The sequence below is a fragment of the Cetorhinus maximus genome, chromosome 11 (assembly GCF_964194155.1).
Source record: "Cetorhinus maximus chromosome 11, sCetMax3.hap1.1, whole genome shotgun sequence".
NCBI lineage: Eukaryota > Metazoa > Chordata > Chondrichthyes > Lamniformes > Cetorhinidae > Cetorhinus > Cetorhinus maximus.
Window position 1 is genome coordinate 61,497,646 of NC_135889.1, and position 17,163 is coordinate 61,514,808.

Sequence of the window (17,163 nt, forward strand, 5' to 3'; positions counted from 1 at the left end):
CCCATTCCCTTCTATTCGGCCTCTTATCTCTTGACACGCACTGAATCTCTGTTCCTGCTCCCTTATATCCAGCCTCCCATCTCCTGGCGTTCTTTGAATCTTTGCACTCCTCTCGCTTCTTTATACTCTTTCGAGTTATCAACAGTCACAGATTGCAACTCTTTGAGTACAATCACAGTTCTTGGTTTTCCGGGAGTGGGACATGAACCCACAGCCCTCTGATTCAAAGGCGAGGGTGCTATGAACTGAGCCACAGCTGACACCTCTCTCCTTTCTCGCTTCTTTATATCCAGCCTCCTCTCTGATCTCCTGGTGCCCTTTTTATTGTTTACAGTTCGAATTAGAGGCCAATTGTTTTTAATGATACCTTGAGGCCATTTAATATCAAAAGGAAACAGCAGGAATGGACTGATTTTAGATATACGTATGTGATAAGTTTTTAAGAATGACATTTCAATCAGTTCAGTTGTCATGAGTGCATAGTCTAGTGCGCTCCACACTGTGAAATGAAAGAATTTCTATGGTGATCAGAAAGATTGGAAGTTAATAGTTTGATTATAAGAAAATGATGGCTAACGGGCAGAAACTAGGGTGGGCAATCAGTATATACAGTTGTTATAAGCAGCTTTTCCCCCACCGACTGATGCAAAGTCCTTGCTATTTGAAATTTGCAGAGGAGTCTACAGAAGCGACAATGTAGCATCTGTGGCAAAAACAAAAATACCTGGAAAAACTCAGCAGGTCTGACAGCATAAAGCAGCACCAAAGCAGTCATCGATGTACCGGAGAAAGTGTTGGGGGAGGGGGCCTGAGTAGGACTGGAACAAGGAATGTTCTACCTCGCAGAGGCCGAGCATCAACTCACAGACACTTCCTCCTACCTCCCCCTGGACCATGACCCCACCACTGAACATCAAGCCATTGTTTCCAGGACTGTCACTGACCTCATCTCCTCTGGAGATCTTCCCTCCACAGCTTCCAACCTCAGTCTCCAAACCTCGGACGGCCCGCTTCTACCTCCTACCCAAAATCCACAAACAGGACTGTCGCGGCAGACCGATCGTGTTAGCCTGTTCCTGCCCCACGGAACCCATTTCTTGCTATCTTGACTCCATTCTCTCTCCCCTGGTCCAGTCTCTTCCCACCTACATCGCTATTCCTCTCGCGCCCTACATCATATCAACAATTTCCAGTTCCCTGGCCCCAAACACCTCCTCTTCACCATGGACGTCCAATTCCTCTACACCTCTATCCCCCACTGGGATGGTCTGATGGCTCTCCGCTTCTTCCTCGAACAGAGGCCTGAACAATCCCCATCCACCACTACTCTCCTCCATCTGGCTGAACTTGTTCTCTCACTGAACAATTTCTCCTTAAACTCCTCTCACTTCCTCCAAATAAAAGGTGTGGCTATGGGTACCCGCATGGGCCCCAGCTATGCCTGTCTCTTTATGGGGTATGTGAAACATTCCTTGTTCCAGTCCTACTCCGGCCCCCTCCCACAACTCTTTCTCCGGTACATCGATGATTACTTCGATGCTGCTTCATGCTCTCGTCAGGACCTGGAAAAATTTATTAATTTTGCTTCCAATCTCCACCCCTCCATCATTTTCACATGGTCTATCTCTGACACTTCTCTTCCCTTCCTTGACCTCTCTGTCTCAATTTCTGGTGATAGACTGTCCACCAATATTCATTACAAACCTACCGACTCCCACAGCTACCTTGACTACAGCTCCTCACACCCCGCTTCCTGTAAGGACTCCATCCCATTCTCTCAGTTCCTTCACCTCCGTCACATCTGTTCTGATCATGCCACTTTCAAAAACAGTTCCTCTGACATGTCTTCCTTCTTCCTTAACCGAAGTTTTCCACCCACGGTGGTTAACAGGACCCATCTCCCGCGCATCCACCCTCACACCTTCCTCTCCCTCCCAGAAGCATGATAGGGTCCCCCTTGTCCTCACTTATCACCCCACCAGCCTCCGCATTCAAAGGATCATCCTCCGCCATTTCCGCCAACTCCAGCATGATGCCACCACCAAACACATCTTCCCCACCACCCCTGGCGGCATTTCGCAGGAATCGTTCCGTCCGGGACACCCTGGTCCACTCCTCCATTACCCCCTACACCTCAACCCCCTCCCACAGCACCTTCCCATGCAACCGCAGAAGGTGCAACACCTGCCCCTTTACTTCCCCTGTCCTCACCGTCCAAGGGCCCAAACACTCCTTTCAAGTGAAGCAGCATTTCACTTGCACTTCCCTCAATTTAGTCTACTGCATTCGCTGCTCCCAATGTGGTTTCTTCTACATTGGGGAGACCAAACGCAGACTGGGTGACTGCTTTGCGGAACACCTTCGGTCTGTGCGCAAGCATGACCCAGACCTCCCTGTCGCTTGCCATTTCAACACACCACCCTGCTCTCATGCCCACATGTCCGTCCTTGGCCTGCTGCAATGTTCCAGTGAAGCTCAACGCAAACTGGAGGAACAGCACCTCATCTTCCGACTAGGCACTTTACAGCCTTCTGGACTGAATGTTGAGTTCAACAACTTTAGACCATGAACTCTCTCCTCCTTCCCCACCCCCTTTCCGATCCCCGTTTTCCCAATAATTTATATAGATTTTTCTTTTCTCACCTATTTCCATTATTTTAAAATGTATTTCCACCCATTGTTTTATCTCTACCTTTTAGCCTATTTCGATTTCTCCCCCACCCCACCACCACTAGGGCTATCTGTCCTTCGCTCGTCCTGCTTTCCACCCTTAATGTCTCCATTAGCATATTTCTTAGCTAATATCACCACCGTCAACACCTCTTTGTCCTTTTGTCTATGACATCTTTTGGCAATCTCCATCTATTACTGGCCCTCTATCCAGCTCTACCTGTCCCAGCCCCCCCTTAAACCAGCTTATATTTCACCTCTTTTCAATTTTCCGTTAGTTCTGATGAGGAGTCATTCGGACTCGAAACGTTAACTGTGTTCCTCTCTGCAGAGTCAGACCTGCTGAGTTTTTCCAGGTATTTTTGTTTTTGTTCTAGATTTTTAGCATCTGCAATATTTTGCTTTTATCTTAGTATCTGTGGTACTGGCACTATACAAAATAAGACAGATACTCTGTGAACTTAATCTGTGAATTGTCACCAATTGTTTATACATCTCCTCGAAAGACAATCTTTGCTCTTCTGGTGTATCAATATGAACGTTGGCCACAGTAATATCTATAGCTGTCAGACCACATTTGTAGGACTGTTCTCTGCATTACATCAGATAGAAGTACATATGTGGATGTAACAATTTTAAAAACATTATGTGGAGAATTCTACGCTGGTTTAGCAAGTGCACTACCCGATATGCTGATTATCCCATGCCCATCTGACCCTCCCTCCTGTATCTTTTGAGCTCTGCTTCCCAGCTCTCCCTCTACCCCCAAGCTTCAACTCTCAATTTATCTCTTACTTGAGTGAAACAGCAACTACTGCACAAAATCCTCCTTTCATATTTAGTCTATTCTCTATTTCTAGTTCCAGTTTCCAACAAAACATTGGGTGCCCTGTTTCTGCATGCCCTGGGCATTATAAAAGGTAAAATATTACAAGGGAGTTAATTAGTAAAGCAGCAGTGAGCGTGTAACAGAAACTTGACAACAAAGGTGGCAGGAAGACTGACAAGAATTCAGATATATGATGACAGCAATAAATTGAGAGAGGGATTATAAATGTCAATATGCAAGTTAAATTACTGAGAAATGCTATGTTGCTAGGTCTGCCTGAAAATTCAATACTGATAAAGGCTGATGTATATACAGTATTGCAAACAACTAAGGCAAGTACAAACTGTTTTAATTATTGTGAAAGAATGAGAGAGTTGGGACACAAGTGTGAGATATATACAGCTAGAGGAAGACTTAACATCTGTTTGCAACCTGACAGATCAACTATCAAATTAAAATACTTAGCCAAGTGTAATACAGCCAAGTTACTGCATGTCCTTGCTCTCTCTCTCTCACACAAGATAGCACATCATGCAAACAGTGCTATTATAAGCATTTACTTGTTTGATGGAAGAAGAAACATGGCTTTTATATATTGTGAAGTTAAACAAAAAAATGATTGTGTCTTTCAACAATGAGTAGAAAAAAACATTTGATTTGCATGTCACTGTAACCATTCATTGTTTGAATTCAATTTTGGCAGCCAATCAAACCTGAAGTACCATGTGTGCACAACTAAAACAGCTTATACATGGCTTACAGTTGTTATTTGCAAAACATTCATCAGCCTTTATCAGTATTGAATTTTCAGGCAGATTCCTAGCAACATAACATTTCTCAGTAATTTAATTTTGATCGTGCAGGAAATAAGACCAACTTAAGCTAACAGAGTATATTTCCCACTAGACAGAATGATTTATTTCAAATATGGTTACAGACATTCTTTTGAGGAAGGAACTTTATGAGCTACAACCAGCTCATCCTGGATACGCATTCTGATCAGCACTTGAAGCAGTGTTCTAATGACAAGTCACCATATGAAGTAGAACTCTCTCTAATGAAGATTGTTGGTAACTCTGCTGCTGCCAGTATTACCCTCTGTTAAAAATTCTCAACTGGCAGGTCACTATACTATTATATCCGGACCACTCCATAGAGCTCAGCAAGAAGAAAACATAAATGAGTTGCTCAGAGGGTTACTCTATCATTCAAGCTCCCAAAACAAAGATTCACATGCTTGGATTGCACAGCAGGAATTTAGATGCCGTCAGTGCACCCAGTAGTATCCCTGATAGTCATCTGAAGGAAGTAACCAGAGCTAGTATTTACTTGGAATAGATTTATTGAGTGTGAAACATTATAGGTATATATCTCCCAACTCCACACCACCCCATGTCAGTAAGTGTCTCTTTGTATGTGCTCAAGTAACTATCCAATCAATGTCCTCCACCTGTATATTCTTCACCTCAATTGATACAAATAACACACCTCACAGGCCTCAATGTCATTATCATTCATAAACACTGATCATCTGTATGGGACATCAGAGGAGTACAACTTCCTGTATATATTCATTGATCAGCTGTTTGGGCAGGAGATCCTATTCTTGGTTCTGCTGTTTAAGCTTGACTCATCAAATTTTGAGGTAGTCTTTATCTGATAAAATATTTACAGAGAGACTGCATGCAGGTAAAATGTGTGTAACATGGATCTGGTATGCATTGGCAACAATTGAGTGATTGCTATCATAGGAGGATCAAGTTCGAGTTGCAGTTGGAATAACAAATTAAGTACCAGTGGTAGCCAGAAAAAGAGAACGAAACACCGAGACAGCGTAACCAACAGCCACATTTCAGCTAAGCGGGGTTTTGTTCATACTGTCTCACTCCAGCCACAATTCCCTCAAGTGCCACTTCTGCCACACTTAGAGACACAGAATTCTAGCAGTAGCTAATATTTCTTAATAGAAGTTATGATAAATGCAGTCAAAACTCAAAACGAATCATAGTACAGAAATTCTCAGCGAGTTACAAGGTATCTGTAATGATTTAATTACTCCACATAAAGTATTTTTTTCTATTCCATCTTTTACATTTACCTAAATAAGGAACAATAATTATATTTTCAAAGTAATTCGCTGGCTCTGAAGCTTTTTGGAACATCCTGTATAAATGCAAACTCTCTTAGCTATTTACTTTCTTCCTGCCTTCTCATTTTCACCATTATCATATCTCTGTTGATGTAGGAAACATGTGTTGAAATACTGTGACACAGACCTTCTGCTCATTGTTTTTAGGGAGTTCTTTTAAATGAAAAGTTATGTAAGTTTGTAAATGATACCAAGTTAGGAGACAGAAGTTGTGTAGATGGAAGCGACATTGTGAATAAGCAAATCTAAGGCAAATGGATTTCAATGTGAGGAAATATGAGGTCTCAGGAAGGCATGAGTTTTTTCTTAATGGTGAAAGACTGGAAGCTGTGGAGGAGCGAATAGGTTTAGTGTTCATGTATACAAATCACTAAATGTTAGTGCACAGATACAAAAAGTATATTTCAGAGAGTTTGAAATTCAAAGTGAGGAAGTGATGCTCCAACTGTTCAGGTCCCATTTGGAATACTGTGTTCAATTCTGGACACTGAAGCTCAGGAAAAATAAATTCAGCAGAATGCAGCTGCAGCTTAAAGCGTTAAATTACAATGAAAAGGAACACTGACGGAGTTGGCCGAGGCCTGAAGGACATAATTTCCAGACTAAGCATGTGGCAGGTGGTGAGGGAACCAAAAGGGAAAATTGTAATTGACCTCATCCTCACCAATCCACCTGTTGCAAGTGTATCTATCCATGACAGTACTGGTAGGAGTGACCACCCACAATCCTTGTGGAGATGAAGTCCCATCTTCACAATGAGGATGCCTTTGTGTTGTGTGGCACTACCACCTTGCTCAATGGAATGGATTCAGAACAGATCTAGCCACTCAAAACTAGGCATCCAAAAGTCATTGTGTTCCACCACAATCTGTAATCTCAAGACCTGACATATTCCGCAAGTCTACCATCAGGTCAGGGAACCAACAATGGTTCATGTAGGGGAGCAGGTGCAGCAGCAGACATAACTAAAAATGAAGTGCCCAATCTGGTGAAGCTACAACACTGCACTACAAGCATGCTAAATACCAGAAGCAATACGCCATAGAAAGAACTAAGTGATTCCACAACCAACAGATCAGGTCAAAGGTCTGCAGCCCTGCTACAACCAGTCATGGTGGTGGATAATTAAACAACTAATAGGAGGAAGAGGCTACACGAACAACTCCAACCTCTATGATGCCAGAGCCCAGCATGTAAGAGCAAAAGACAAGGCTGAAGTGTTTGCAGTCACCTTCAGCCAGAAGTGCCAAGTTGATGACCCATCATGGCCTCCTCCCAAGGGCTCCAGCATCACAGATGCAATGCACTCCGCATGATATAAAGAACCAGAGTGTAATTAATATAGTAAAGATTATGGGTATCAACAACATCGGCAAATGGTGGAATTTGAATTCAATCAAACATTAACAACATCGCAGCTGTGCTCCAGAACTAGCCACACCCCTAAACAAGCTAGTCCAGTACAGCTACAACACTGGCAACTTCTCAACAAAGTGGAAAATTGCCCAGATATGTCATATCCACAAAAATCAGGACAAATCCAATCTGATCAATTACTGCCCCAGTTATCAGCAAAATTCTGGACAGTGTCATCAACAGCGATCAAGCAACACTGCCTCAATGACGTGCACTTTGGTTTCAGCCAGGGCCACTCAGCCCCAGACCTTAATGCAGCCTTGGTCCAAATATGAACAAAAGAGCTGAATTCCAAAGGTGAAGTGAAAGTTACTGTCCTTCACATCAAGAAAGCATTTGACTGAGCGTGACATCAAGGAGCCCTCGTAAAACTAAAATACTTGGGAAAAGCTCGCCACTGGCTGGAATCATGTATAGCACAAAGGAAGATGGTTGTGGCTCCTGGAGGTCAATCATCTCAGCCAAACAATGTCATTGCAGGATTTCCTCAGGATAGTGCTCTAAGCCAAGGCACCTTTAGTTGTTTCCTTAATGACCTTCCCTCCATCATAAGGGCAGAAATTGGGATGTTTGCTGATAAATTATAGCATCTTGTTCCATGGCTTTCAAAACAGAATTGGATAAGCACTTGAAGAAAAAAAATTTGCAGGGCCACAGGGAAGGGCTGGGGAGTGAGACGAACTGATTTGCTCTTGTAGAGAATGACGTGGACACAATGGGCTGATATCTCATTCTGTGCTGTAACCATTGTATGGATTCGACAATTCCAAACTCCTCAGATACTGAAGCAGCCCATGCCCACCATGCCCACGTGTAGCAAGACTTAGGCTTAGGCTGATCAATGACAAGTAACATTCATTTCACACAAATGCCAAGCAACAACCATTTCCAACAAGAGAGAACCTAATCCCCACCCCTTTGAAATTCAACAGCATTATTGCTGAATCACCCACCACCACCATCATGAGGGTTACCATTAACCAGAGACTGAACTGGACCAGCCATATAAATAATGTGGCTACAAGAACAGGTCAGAGGCTGGGAATTCTGTGGCAAACAATTCACCTCCAGACTCCCCAAAGCCTGTCCACCATTACAAAGCACCTGCCAGGGATGTGGTGGAATACTTGCCTGGACGAGTGCAGATCCAACAACATTCAAGAAGCTTGACACCATTCAGGACAAAGCAGCCCGCTTATTTGGCACCCCATTCACCACTTAAAACATTCAATCCCTCCACCACTAGTTCACAGCAGCAGCAGTGTGTATTACATACAATATGCATCGCAGCACCTTCCAAACACGTGACGTCTACTGCCTAGGAGTGCAAGGGCAGCAGATGCATGGGAACACCGCCACCTGCAAGCTCCCTCCACCCCCCTCGGCCACACACCATCCTGACTTGGGACGATATCGCCATTCCTTCACTGTCACTGGGTCAGCATCCTGGAATGTCCTCCTTAATGCACTGTGGGTGTACCGGCACCACATGGGCTGCAGCAGTTCAAGAAGGCAGCTCTCAATCACCTTCTCAAAGGCAATTAGGGATGGGCAATGAATGCTGGCCTAGTCAGTGATGCCCACATCCCATGAACGAATCATGAAGGTAAATAAACTTGGATTGTTTTCCCTCATGTTTACAAGGTTGTTGGGTGAACTCACTGAAGTCTTCAAAATGATAGTAGCATTTGATAGGATAGAGAAAAATTATTTGTTGGACTGGGTCAATCCAGAACATGGGATCATAATCTTCAAATTAGAGCTAGGCTATTTAGGAGTGAAATCAGAAAAAAAATCACACCAAAGGTAGCGGAAAACTGAAACACTCTCCCATAAAAGGCTGCATCACTTGGAAATTCCAAGACCAGAAACGTTAAGATTTTTATTCGGTTTCAAGGGATATGAAGCAAAGTCAAGGTTCAGGTCAACTATGAGTCAACTAAATGGTGGAACAGACTCAAGAGGTTGAATGACCTATTCCTTTCTGATGTGCATAAAACAAAATTCATATCTGTAGAGATAACACCACATTAACATTCTAATTACTGCGTTATTCTTCTTTTGGACATGTGTGTTTGAAGGGAAATTCAAAGCCACTGTTGCACAGCTGAAAAATTAACCCTCACTTTGCTCCCAAATACACTGGAATCACAGCAGAAAAGAACATTAAACCTTTTTATCTAATTCATTTTTACTGCATGTGTAAACAAGATACACTATGAAGAATTGCAAATCCTTTTTATATCCACCAGTGTCTCTAACCATAGTGCACAATTTCATCAATTATCAGCAAACCGATCACTTGGGAATTCTAAAATGAATCCCAGGATTCTTCTAATTAATCATCCAAAAAATCCCACTTAGAATTCCTGATGCATATAATGAAAAATATACCATAAAATAACAAAAGTAAGTTTTTACTTCATAATAGCCAGTATTTTAAACAAAAACTACTTTTAAGATAGTGTAACACCTCCACCTTCTCTCATAAGCCTATTTGTAAATATGTATAATGCAACTGTATACAATAATGCTTTTACTTGAATGCATAAAATGTTAGAATGTCCTAAGCATACTGCCTTACTGTAAACTGTTCTGGGTTGTGAGGAAGAAACCACATGTAAGTTCATTAGATAAAGAGGCAGGAGTAGGCCATTCAGCACATTGAATCTGCTCCACTATTCAATAAGATCATGGTTGTGGCCTTAACTCCACTTTCCGACCGGGCCCTAATTTCCTTGTAGATCAAAAATCCATCTATCTCAACCTTGAATATAGTCAATGACCCAGCCTCCACTGCTCTCTGGTGAAGAGGATTCCAAGGACTAATGACCCTGAGAGAAAAATTCCTTCTCATCTCCATCTTAAATGCTCCCCCACCCCGGTTGTATATTCCCCCACAAGGGAGAATACCATCCCAGCATCTACCCCTGTTAAGCTTTAATTTTGTTTTATGTTTTCAGAGTGCAAACGTAAGCACCTGCACTTGAAATACTTAGAGGTTATTTAAATGTAAGTTTATAAAGTATTCAGGGGGCCAAAGGGATCATGTGAATACTTTGTAAAGCCAGATGTTACACTTATAGTTCATGCAATGTTAACGGTGAGAAATTGCCTCCTGCAGTTAAACAAATCTAACATTCATTGGCATAAATGCATACATACATGGAGAAAACGTGAACATGTAGAAAAATGGTACATATTATGTAGGCAGGAAAGTGGAGTTAAAATCACAATCAGATCAACTATGATCTCATTGAATGGTGGAGCATGCTCAAGAGGCTGGATGGTCTACTCCTACTTCATATGATTACTTAATTTTAGAAACAAATTCTAATGAGATTGTGAGGTAAAGTGGACCATGACTAGGTAGACCTGTTAAATACATGCATTGACAAAAATGGAGATGGTTAGGGCTAATATTGCTGACTGCATCATTTATCGAAAGCAAGATGTGCGTTCAATTTGTACAAAAGGAATTTCATCTAGTATATATTTAGACCATGTTTGTAATCACAAATGCATACAAAAATAAAATCTATTATTTTGCTTTTTTCCAAATTGGAAAAGAAGTTGTCAAGCAAACAAATACAAATGTGAATTTCTGGTTTATGACATGCAAGACGACTTAAGAATGCCATTGCACTAAACCACTGATCATTTTAAGTTCAATTGTGTGGAATATTATATAAATACCTACCAGTTACTATGCCATAGTTGGGTGACTCCAGGACAGCTCCGTAGAACTGAATGATGTTTCTGTGGCTGAGAACACTCAAAATTTCAGCCTAAATTCGAAATCAGAATATACATTATTCAAACAAAAAATAACGTGATATTTTAACACAAATAGCTGAAATAGAGTAAGAGGATATTATAATTTCACTGCAGTACATTTGGATCTCCAAAAGCTCCATATTTTAAAATCCTAAAATATTAGAGTTAAATGCATTATAACTGCTTCAAAAGCCCCACGATAAAGTGACCATCATTTAAGCTGAGTAAAATTGCAGTTTGCTCTATAAACTATCACTTATTTCAAGAATAAATTGTTTGTTCTGAATATTTAATTTGAAGAAAACATGAGTCATTCTAAATTTTTGGATATTTGGTCACCAGATTTTGTTGGACCATAAGAAACTTGACAGCAAGTCTGCAGGAACATGTGGCAAGATTATCTGTGGGATTCACCAAGAACTAGTTTCCCTCTGATTCCCATCCTTCATTTATAAGAGCAAAGGAAAAGAGCAAGGACTATTTTTGTTTAGATCAAGGAAAGGACATTACTGAATTCTGTCCTAATCTCATACAAAATGTCTCAATTCAACAGTAATAGAAACAAAAACTGCAAGCGCTGGAAATCTCCTGCAAAACAAAAAACTAAAACTGCTGCTGATACAATCAGGCCATGTTAGCTTCCTGGCAACAGGGCAAAGTTTGGGGGGCAGCAGGTAGGAGGTTTGTTGTCATAGAAAAAAGGCACTATTATGCCCTCCCAAGGAGTTGTGACTCAGCAATCCCAATGATTTGCAGGAGAGCAGAGTACAGGTGATCTATAGTGTAATTGAAGTTTCTAACAACACATTCCCCAAGCCTATAGAAGGTGGAGGAGTCCAGGACCAAATGGCACCAGTTCCACTATCCATCAAGGCCGAAAGAGCTCATGCAATGGACTTCTGTTATGTGCACTTGATTGCAGCATCCATAGAGCTGAGCACACTCTCCATGCTAGATTGCAGAGTTGATGCACCATGCCCAAGCATTACACAAACTGGAAGCTGTCAGACATGGTGCAATAGCTCTGAGACAGACCGTTCTTGAACAATAGCTGGTGCAAGAGAAAGTAACTTTCTTCTGATTGCTGAGTCCTCAGCATCTCTTTAGCAGAGCTGGGAGCCAGGCTCGTCCTTCAGTGAGCCATCTCCTGGGCTGCCCTGCTCATCAGTGCAGAGCATTTCATGCCGGGGAGGACCCTCTAAAACACCATTATCTCATCTGGGCTGCCTATTCCCTGCTGGCTTTAGGGATGGATATTGTGATTAATGACAACACTCTGCTCGATCATTGTATTTTTTCAAGCAATTATCACATCAAAATCATATACATCACAATATCCTTAGTACACGAGCAATGGAGCTCCTTCATGGTATTCAGCATCTACATTGCTCCAAAGGAATAATGTCAATACTAATTGTACTAAGCCACAAGTTCCGAGTCTTGTGTTAGGGCTGATTCAAATGCAGTTATCCCCAGGGTATAAACTAGAACACTCATCTCTCTCTCTAGATTAGCAGCTACATTAACCTTTCACTTTTTTAATTAATACAAGGATGATAAAGGCCTTTCACCTCAGGATACAAACTGTACACTACATTCCCATTTCAGCATCCAGCTATTTCTTAAGAGTCTGAACCACTCTTCCTAGAAGCTACTCAGCAGATTACCTTTATGTAAAGAAATACTTCCGATTTAAGTTTTGATAACCCTGACCCTGTAGCCTCCTGGTCCAGCATGCTAAAAGTATTTACTTCCTCTATCCCATTAAGTACAGTATTAGATTATTCATGTTGCCCTTTGCCACCCACTATCTTGAAGCATATTAAAAACAAATTTAATTTAGAAATGAATTTCTCTGCAGATTGTGAGAATATAAGCATCTTTTATCACAGTCAAGTGTCAGTAGTGCTCTCCATCTGTATAATCAAAATGGCTTCATCAAATCCATCTAACTGATTCTAGCAGCAACACTTAATACACTGATAACATTGAAGGAGGCTCTAAGGATCAGGAGGCCTGGTAAATGTATTCTTTCATAACTTATGAGCTTGGTCCATCTATTTATGCTGTCATATGATGATTGTCAGGTATTTGTCAACATAGATAGACAGCTGCTTAGATCCCCACATAAAAAGTTTCAATCTGTTGTTCAACATATCTCTCTCCACAGCATTCCTTATGGAAACTCATCATGAGAAAACCAAAGTAGTCATGAATGCCAATCCAACTATATCAAGCCAGCACGGAAAACACACTCACTTCTCTTACTCCCCCAGGAATTACAGTGACTTGAGTCAAGCCCAGCAATGCTCAAAAGGAGACCAAGAAACTGGACACTAACATCATAAAAGTATCAAGCTTTCTTGCAGTAGAAAAAGTGGTCAAGTTAAATACGTCAAATAAACACAATCAGTTGTAGCAATTTCAATATGTGTTAATTATTGGAATAGCCTAGAAGCGAGGTAAACGTCCTGATTTTAACTAATCTTCAGAACCACTGAAGCTACAAATCAAACAAGTTTACATCTTTGCTAATCAGAATTAACCTCAACTGTGCTTAGTTTGTTTACAGGACTGTGAAAGTGTGTGGTTGGGAAAATCAACAGTGTATGCCTTTAGTAGTAATATTAGTCCTGTTTGATGCACCCTTCAAGCTGAAGGGAGGTTGGGTATTAGAACAGCCACAAACCACAACAGAATTACTGCAATGAAAGGGTTATGGTGTTCAAGAAATTAATCTGTGCTTATTCATGTATTTTCCTTTGTTTAATAAAATGTGAAAATAGGATAATGGGAAGGGGAGCTATGAAATACAAATGACATGTCTAAACCTTACCTCTTTTTCTATTTTTAACAATTTCTTGACAGCCACCTCTTTGTCCTGAGACAACCATGTTGCTCGGTAGACACTGCCGAAACTCCCTCCACCACAGTTTTCATGGAATTGCAAATCATCAAACTTGATTTGCAAAAACGATGGACTGAAGGACAACATTGCATACTGACAATTTCAAAATCTGAAAAACATTAGAATACGCGATCAGTTAAATAAAATGCCATTGAAATCAACATGCCTCTCACTGATCAGTTCCACATCTGAAAATGAAAACGCCAGCCGCAAGGAAACAGTAACTTGTGCATCTGTTTGGGGGGGGGGGGGGGAAACAAAAAAAAAGTTTTTAAAGTATGATCAGGATGACAACCATAGATGGCTGTTAATATCCCATACTTTCCTTTATAAAGTTGTAGCCTTCCTATACTGCAACATTGACGACTTCAAAAGTACCTCATTGACTGCAAAGCGCTTTGGGACGTCCCGAAGCCGTGGAAGGCGCTATGTAAATACAAGTTCTTGCTTTTCCAATCGACCCCGCGTCTGTTGTACCGCCCCAGACACCAATCCTGATGGGTAAAGACCGTCAGCTTGGAGACTGGATCATGACTCTGGAATGTGAGGCACGCAAACTCTCGGCTCTGTGATCACTTCACACAGAATATCCGCAGACCCCTCCCCCCAGCCGAGTAACTGGGGACACAGAGTGGGCACAGGACTGCCACAACCCTCTGCCCTTAAGATGGAGACAGTAATATCTTTAAAAAAAAACACATGACAGCATAGACTTCCTAAAATGAATGGCCCACTTTAGTGAAACTTAAGGCTATTCCCTGAAATGTAAAAAAAACATTTCTGGGAAGTGGGAGGCGCTTTTGCCGTAACCCATCACGTGAGAGTCCTGTGCAATGTTGGGGATCCCAGTGAATGTGAAAAACCCCAACCCAGCAAAGCTCACAGGGCACATGGGCTCTCCATATGACACAAATCATACGATTACATAAGGCTGTGAAAAGAACAACCAGCAGCAACTTCAGACATATTTGCAGACACTAATCTTCCTTTTTTTTTTAATATTCTGCTTTTTAAAAAAACGATTATAATTGGGAGGGAAGGGAACTGACGAAACATCGACTTTCGGTTCGGGAACATTTCTTACCTCTGCTGCACTTACTCCGGCCTCCGACTGGGTATGAGGTAGAAGCGGAGCTGGGAGCGAGAATTGCAGCAAACAAGCTGCCCAGGAGCCTCCCCACACCGAGAACCCGCCCCTTCCACCGGCAGCAGTGAGAGAGACAGCACCTCCTGCAGGCAAGCGGCAGCACCAGTCACTCCCACCCGGCTCAACTTCGCGGGTGCGTGAAGCTGTTCTTTGGCTATTCATTTTCTGAGGTTGGCACATTTGATTGTGAACTATTATATGGTCAAGGAGCTTTTGACGGCCACCAGATACGCTGGGAGAGGGTACTATTTCCCCAAGGTTTGTAATATTTCCATCCACCGTGCAAAGAATGAGAAAAGGCCATGTATCTATTAAATAAAGTTCACTTTCCAATTCTCCCACCATGTAATGTATTTGCTTCTAACGCTTTCTTCTATAGATTATTCATTTATTAAAATTTGAGTACAAGGTTTCCTGATATCTTTCTAAATTACCTTTCACTAATTTCAATTTATGTCCAAGGCACACTTTGAAGTAATTGGGTTTACCTTGCCTAAGGCAATAATTTCTACACTGGTAAAATACCCTTTTCATTATCTGTAACCACAAGAAAGAGCTCTGTCAATTAGTACAAAACAAGCAATTTACTGAAATAAACAAATATTTTCCAGGAGATGTATGCAATGAATAGAGTCAGTTGAAGAAAGATCAGACAATAGAAGTTATTTCTTGGCTTTGAATTTTTCTATTTCTCAGTTTAATGCAACAACAATCTCTATTGTGTGGCATTCCGAGCAACTCATTAAAGAAAAGACATTTGACTCATGTAATGGATAAAGTGAAAATTTGCTGGGATGATATTTAGGAAGAGAGGCATGAAACTGGAGCCTTTTCCTTCATTGTAACAGAACAGACAAAGGGGAATCAAATAGTTGGTATTTGTGAGGATAAATAGTGAAAACTTATTTCCAAATCAGTAACAAGGGCTTACTCAGGATTATTCTACTAACTTTTTTGATTTATTTGGTGAAGTATTCAAGAGGGTTGATGTTACGTATATGGACTTACTAAATAATAGCCTTGTTAAAATGGAAGCCCATGGCATTAAGAAGGGACAATAGCTGTGTGGATATACAGAAAGCAGAAGGTAGTGGTCAGGGTTTGTTTTTCAGACTGTGCAGTGGTGTCCCCCAGGGACTGGAGTCAGGACCAGTACTCTTTTTGCTATATGTAGTGACTTCAACTTGAGTATACCGGGAATAATTTCAAAGTTTGCAGATAATATGCAACTCGGAAGTGCAGTAAACAGTGAAGAGGATAGTAACAGCCTTCAGGAGGACATAAACACGCTGGAGAATTAGGCAGACACGTGGCAGATGAAATTTAAGGCATAGAAGTGTGAAGTGATTCATTTTGGTAGAAAGATGAGGGAAGGCAATATAAACTAAATGACACCATTTTAGAGAGGGTATAGGAATTGAGAGACCTGGGGACATATGTACATAAATCTTTGAAGGTGGCAGGACAAATTTAGGAACCTGTTAAAAGGCTTATTCAATTCTTGACTTTATAAAAAGAAGCACAAAATTCAAAAACAAGTAAATTATCCTGAACCTTTATAAAAACACTGGTTAGGTCCTAGATGGAGTATTGTGGTCAATTCTGGGCACCACACTACAGGATGGATGTCAAGGCCTTAACAGAGGATGCGGACAAGATTTACTAGGATGTTAAACAGGGATGAAAGACTTTAGTTATGCGGAAAGACTAGAGAAACTGAGATTATTCTCCTTGGATCAGTGAAGGTTAAGGGGAGAGATGATAGAGATGTTCAAAATCATGAAGGGGTTTTGAGAGAGAAATAAAGAGAAACTGCTCCCAGTGAGAAAGGTGTGAGAACCAGAGGACACAAAGATAATTTGCAAAGGAACCAGATGTGACATGAGGGAAAAAGATGCAGCGAGACATGTTGATCTGGAGTGCACTGCCTGAAAAGGCAGTGGAAGCAGAATCCATTACAACTTGTAAAAGTAAATTGGGTAAATACTTGAATGTGGGAAATTTACAAGGATATGGGGAAATAACAGTGCTGTCGGACTAATTGGATAGTTGTTTCAAGGAGCCAGTACAGGCACAATGGGTTGAATGTTCTTCTGTGGTGTATCATTCGCTGAATCTATGATTTAGCACAAGGACAAAGGAGTTAGGAAAATAATTGCATAGAGAAGGAAAATTATTTACATTATTTAAAAGGGAATTAAGGATTTGAAAAAGGAAAATTATTTACATTATTTAAAAGGGAATTAAGTAAGGATTTGAAAAGAATA

General features: G+C 41.2%; 1 protein-coding gene across 2 annotated transcripts in view; it reads right to left on the minus strand.

Annotated features, from left to right (window-relative positions):
• Nucleotides 1-14,985, minus strand: part of LOC144686633 (mitogen-activated protein kinase kinase kinase 20-like) — a 131,123-nt gene extending 116,138 nt beyond the window's left edge. The window contains exons 1-3 of one of the 2 annotated variants that reach the window (XM_078552087.1): nt 14,834-14,985; nt 13,678-13,858; nt 10,765-10,852 (exon numbers count right to left, since the gene is read on the minus strand). In XM_078552087.1, the coding sequence (XP_078408213.1) occupies nt 10,765-10,852; nt 13,678-13,836 (247 nt within the window). In that variant the 5' untranslated portion in view covers nt 13,837-13,858; nt 14,834-14,985. The remainder of the gene's footprint in view (nt 1-10,764; nt 10,853-13,677; nt 13,859-14,833) is intronic. The other variant, XM_078552086.1, reaches the window with a different exon arrangement.
• Between the last annotated feature and the right edge of the window lie 2,178 nt (nt 14,986-17,163).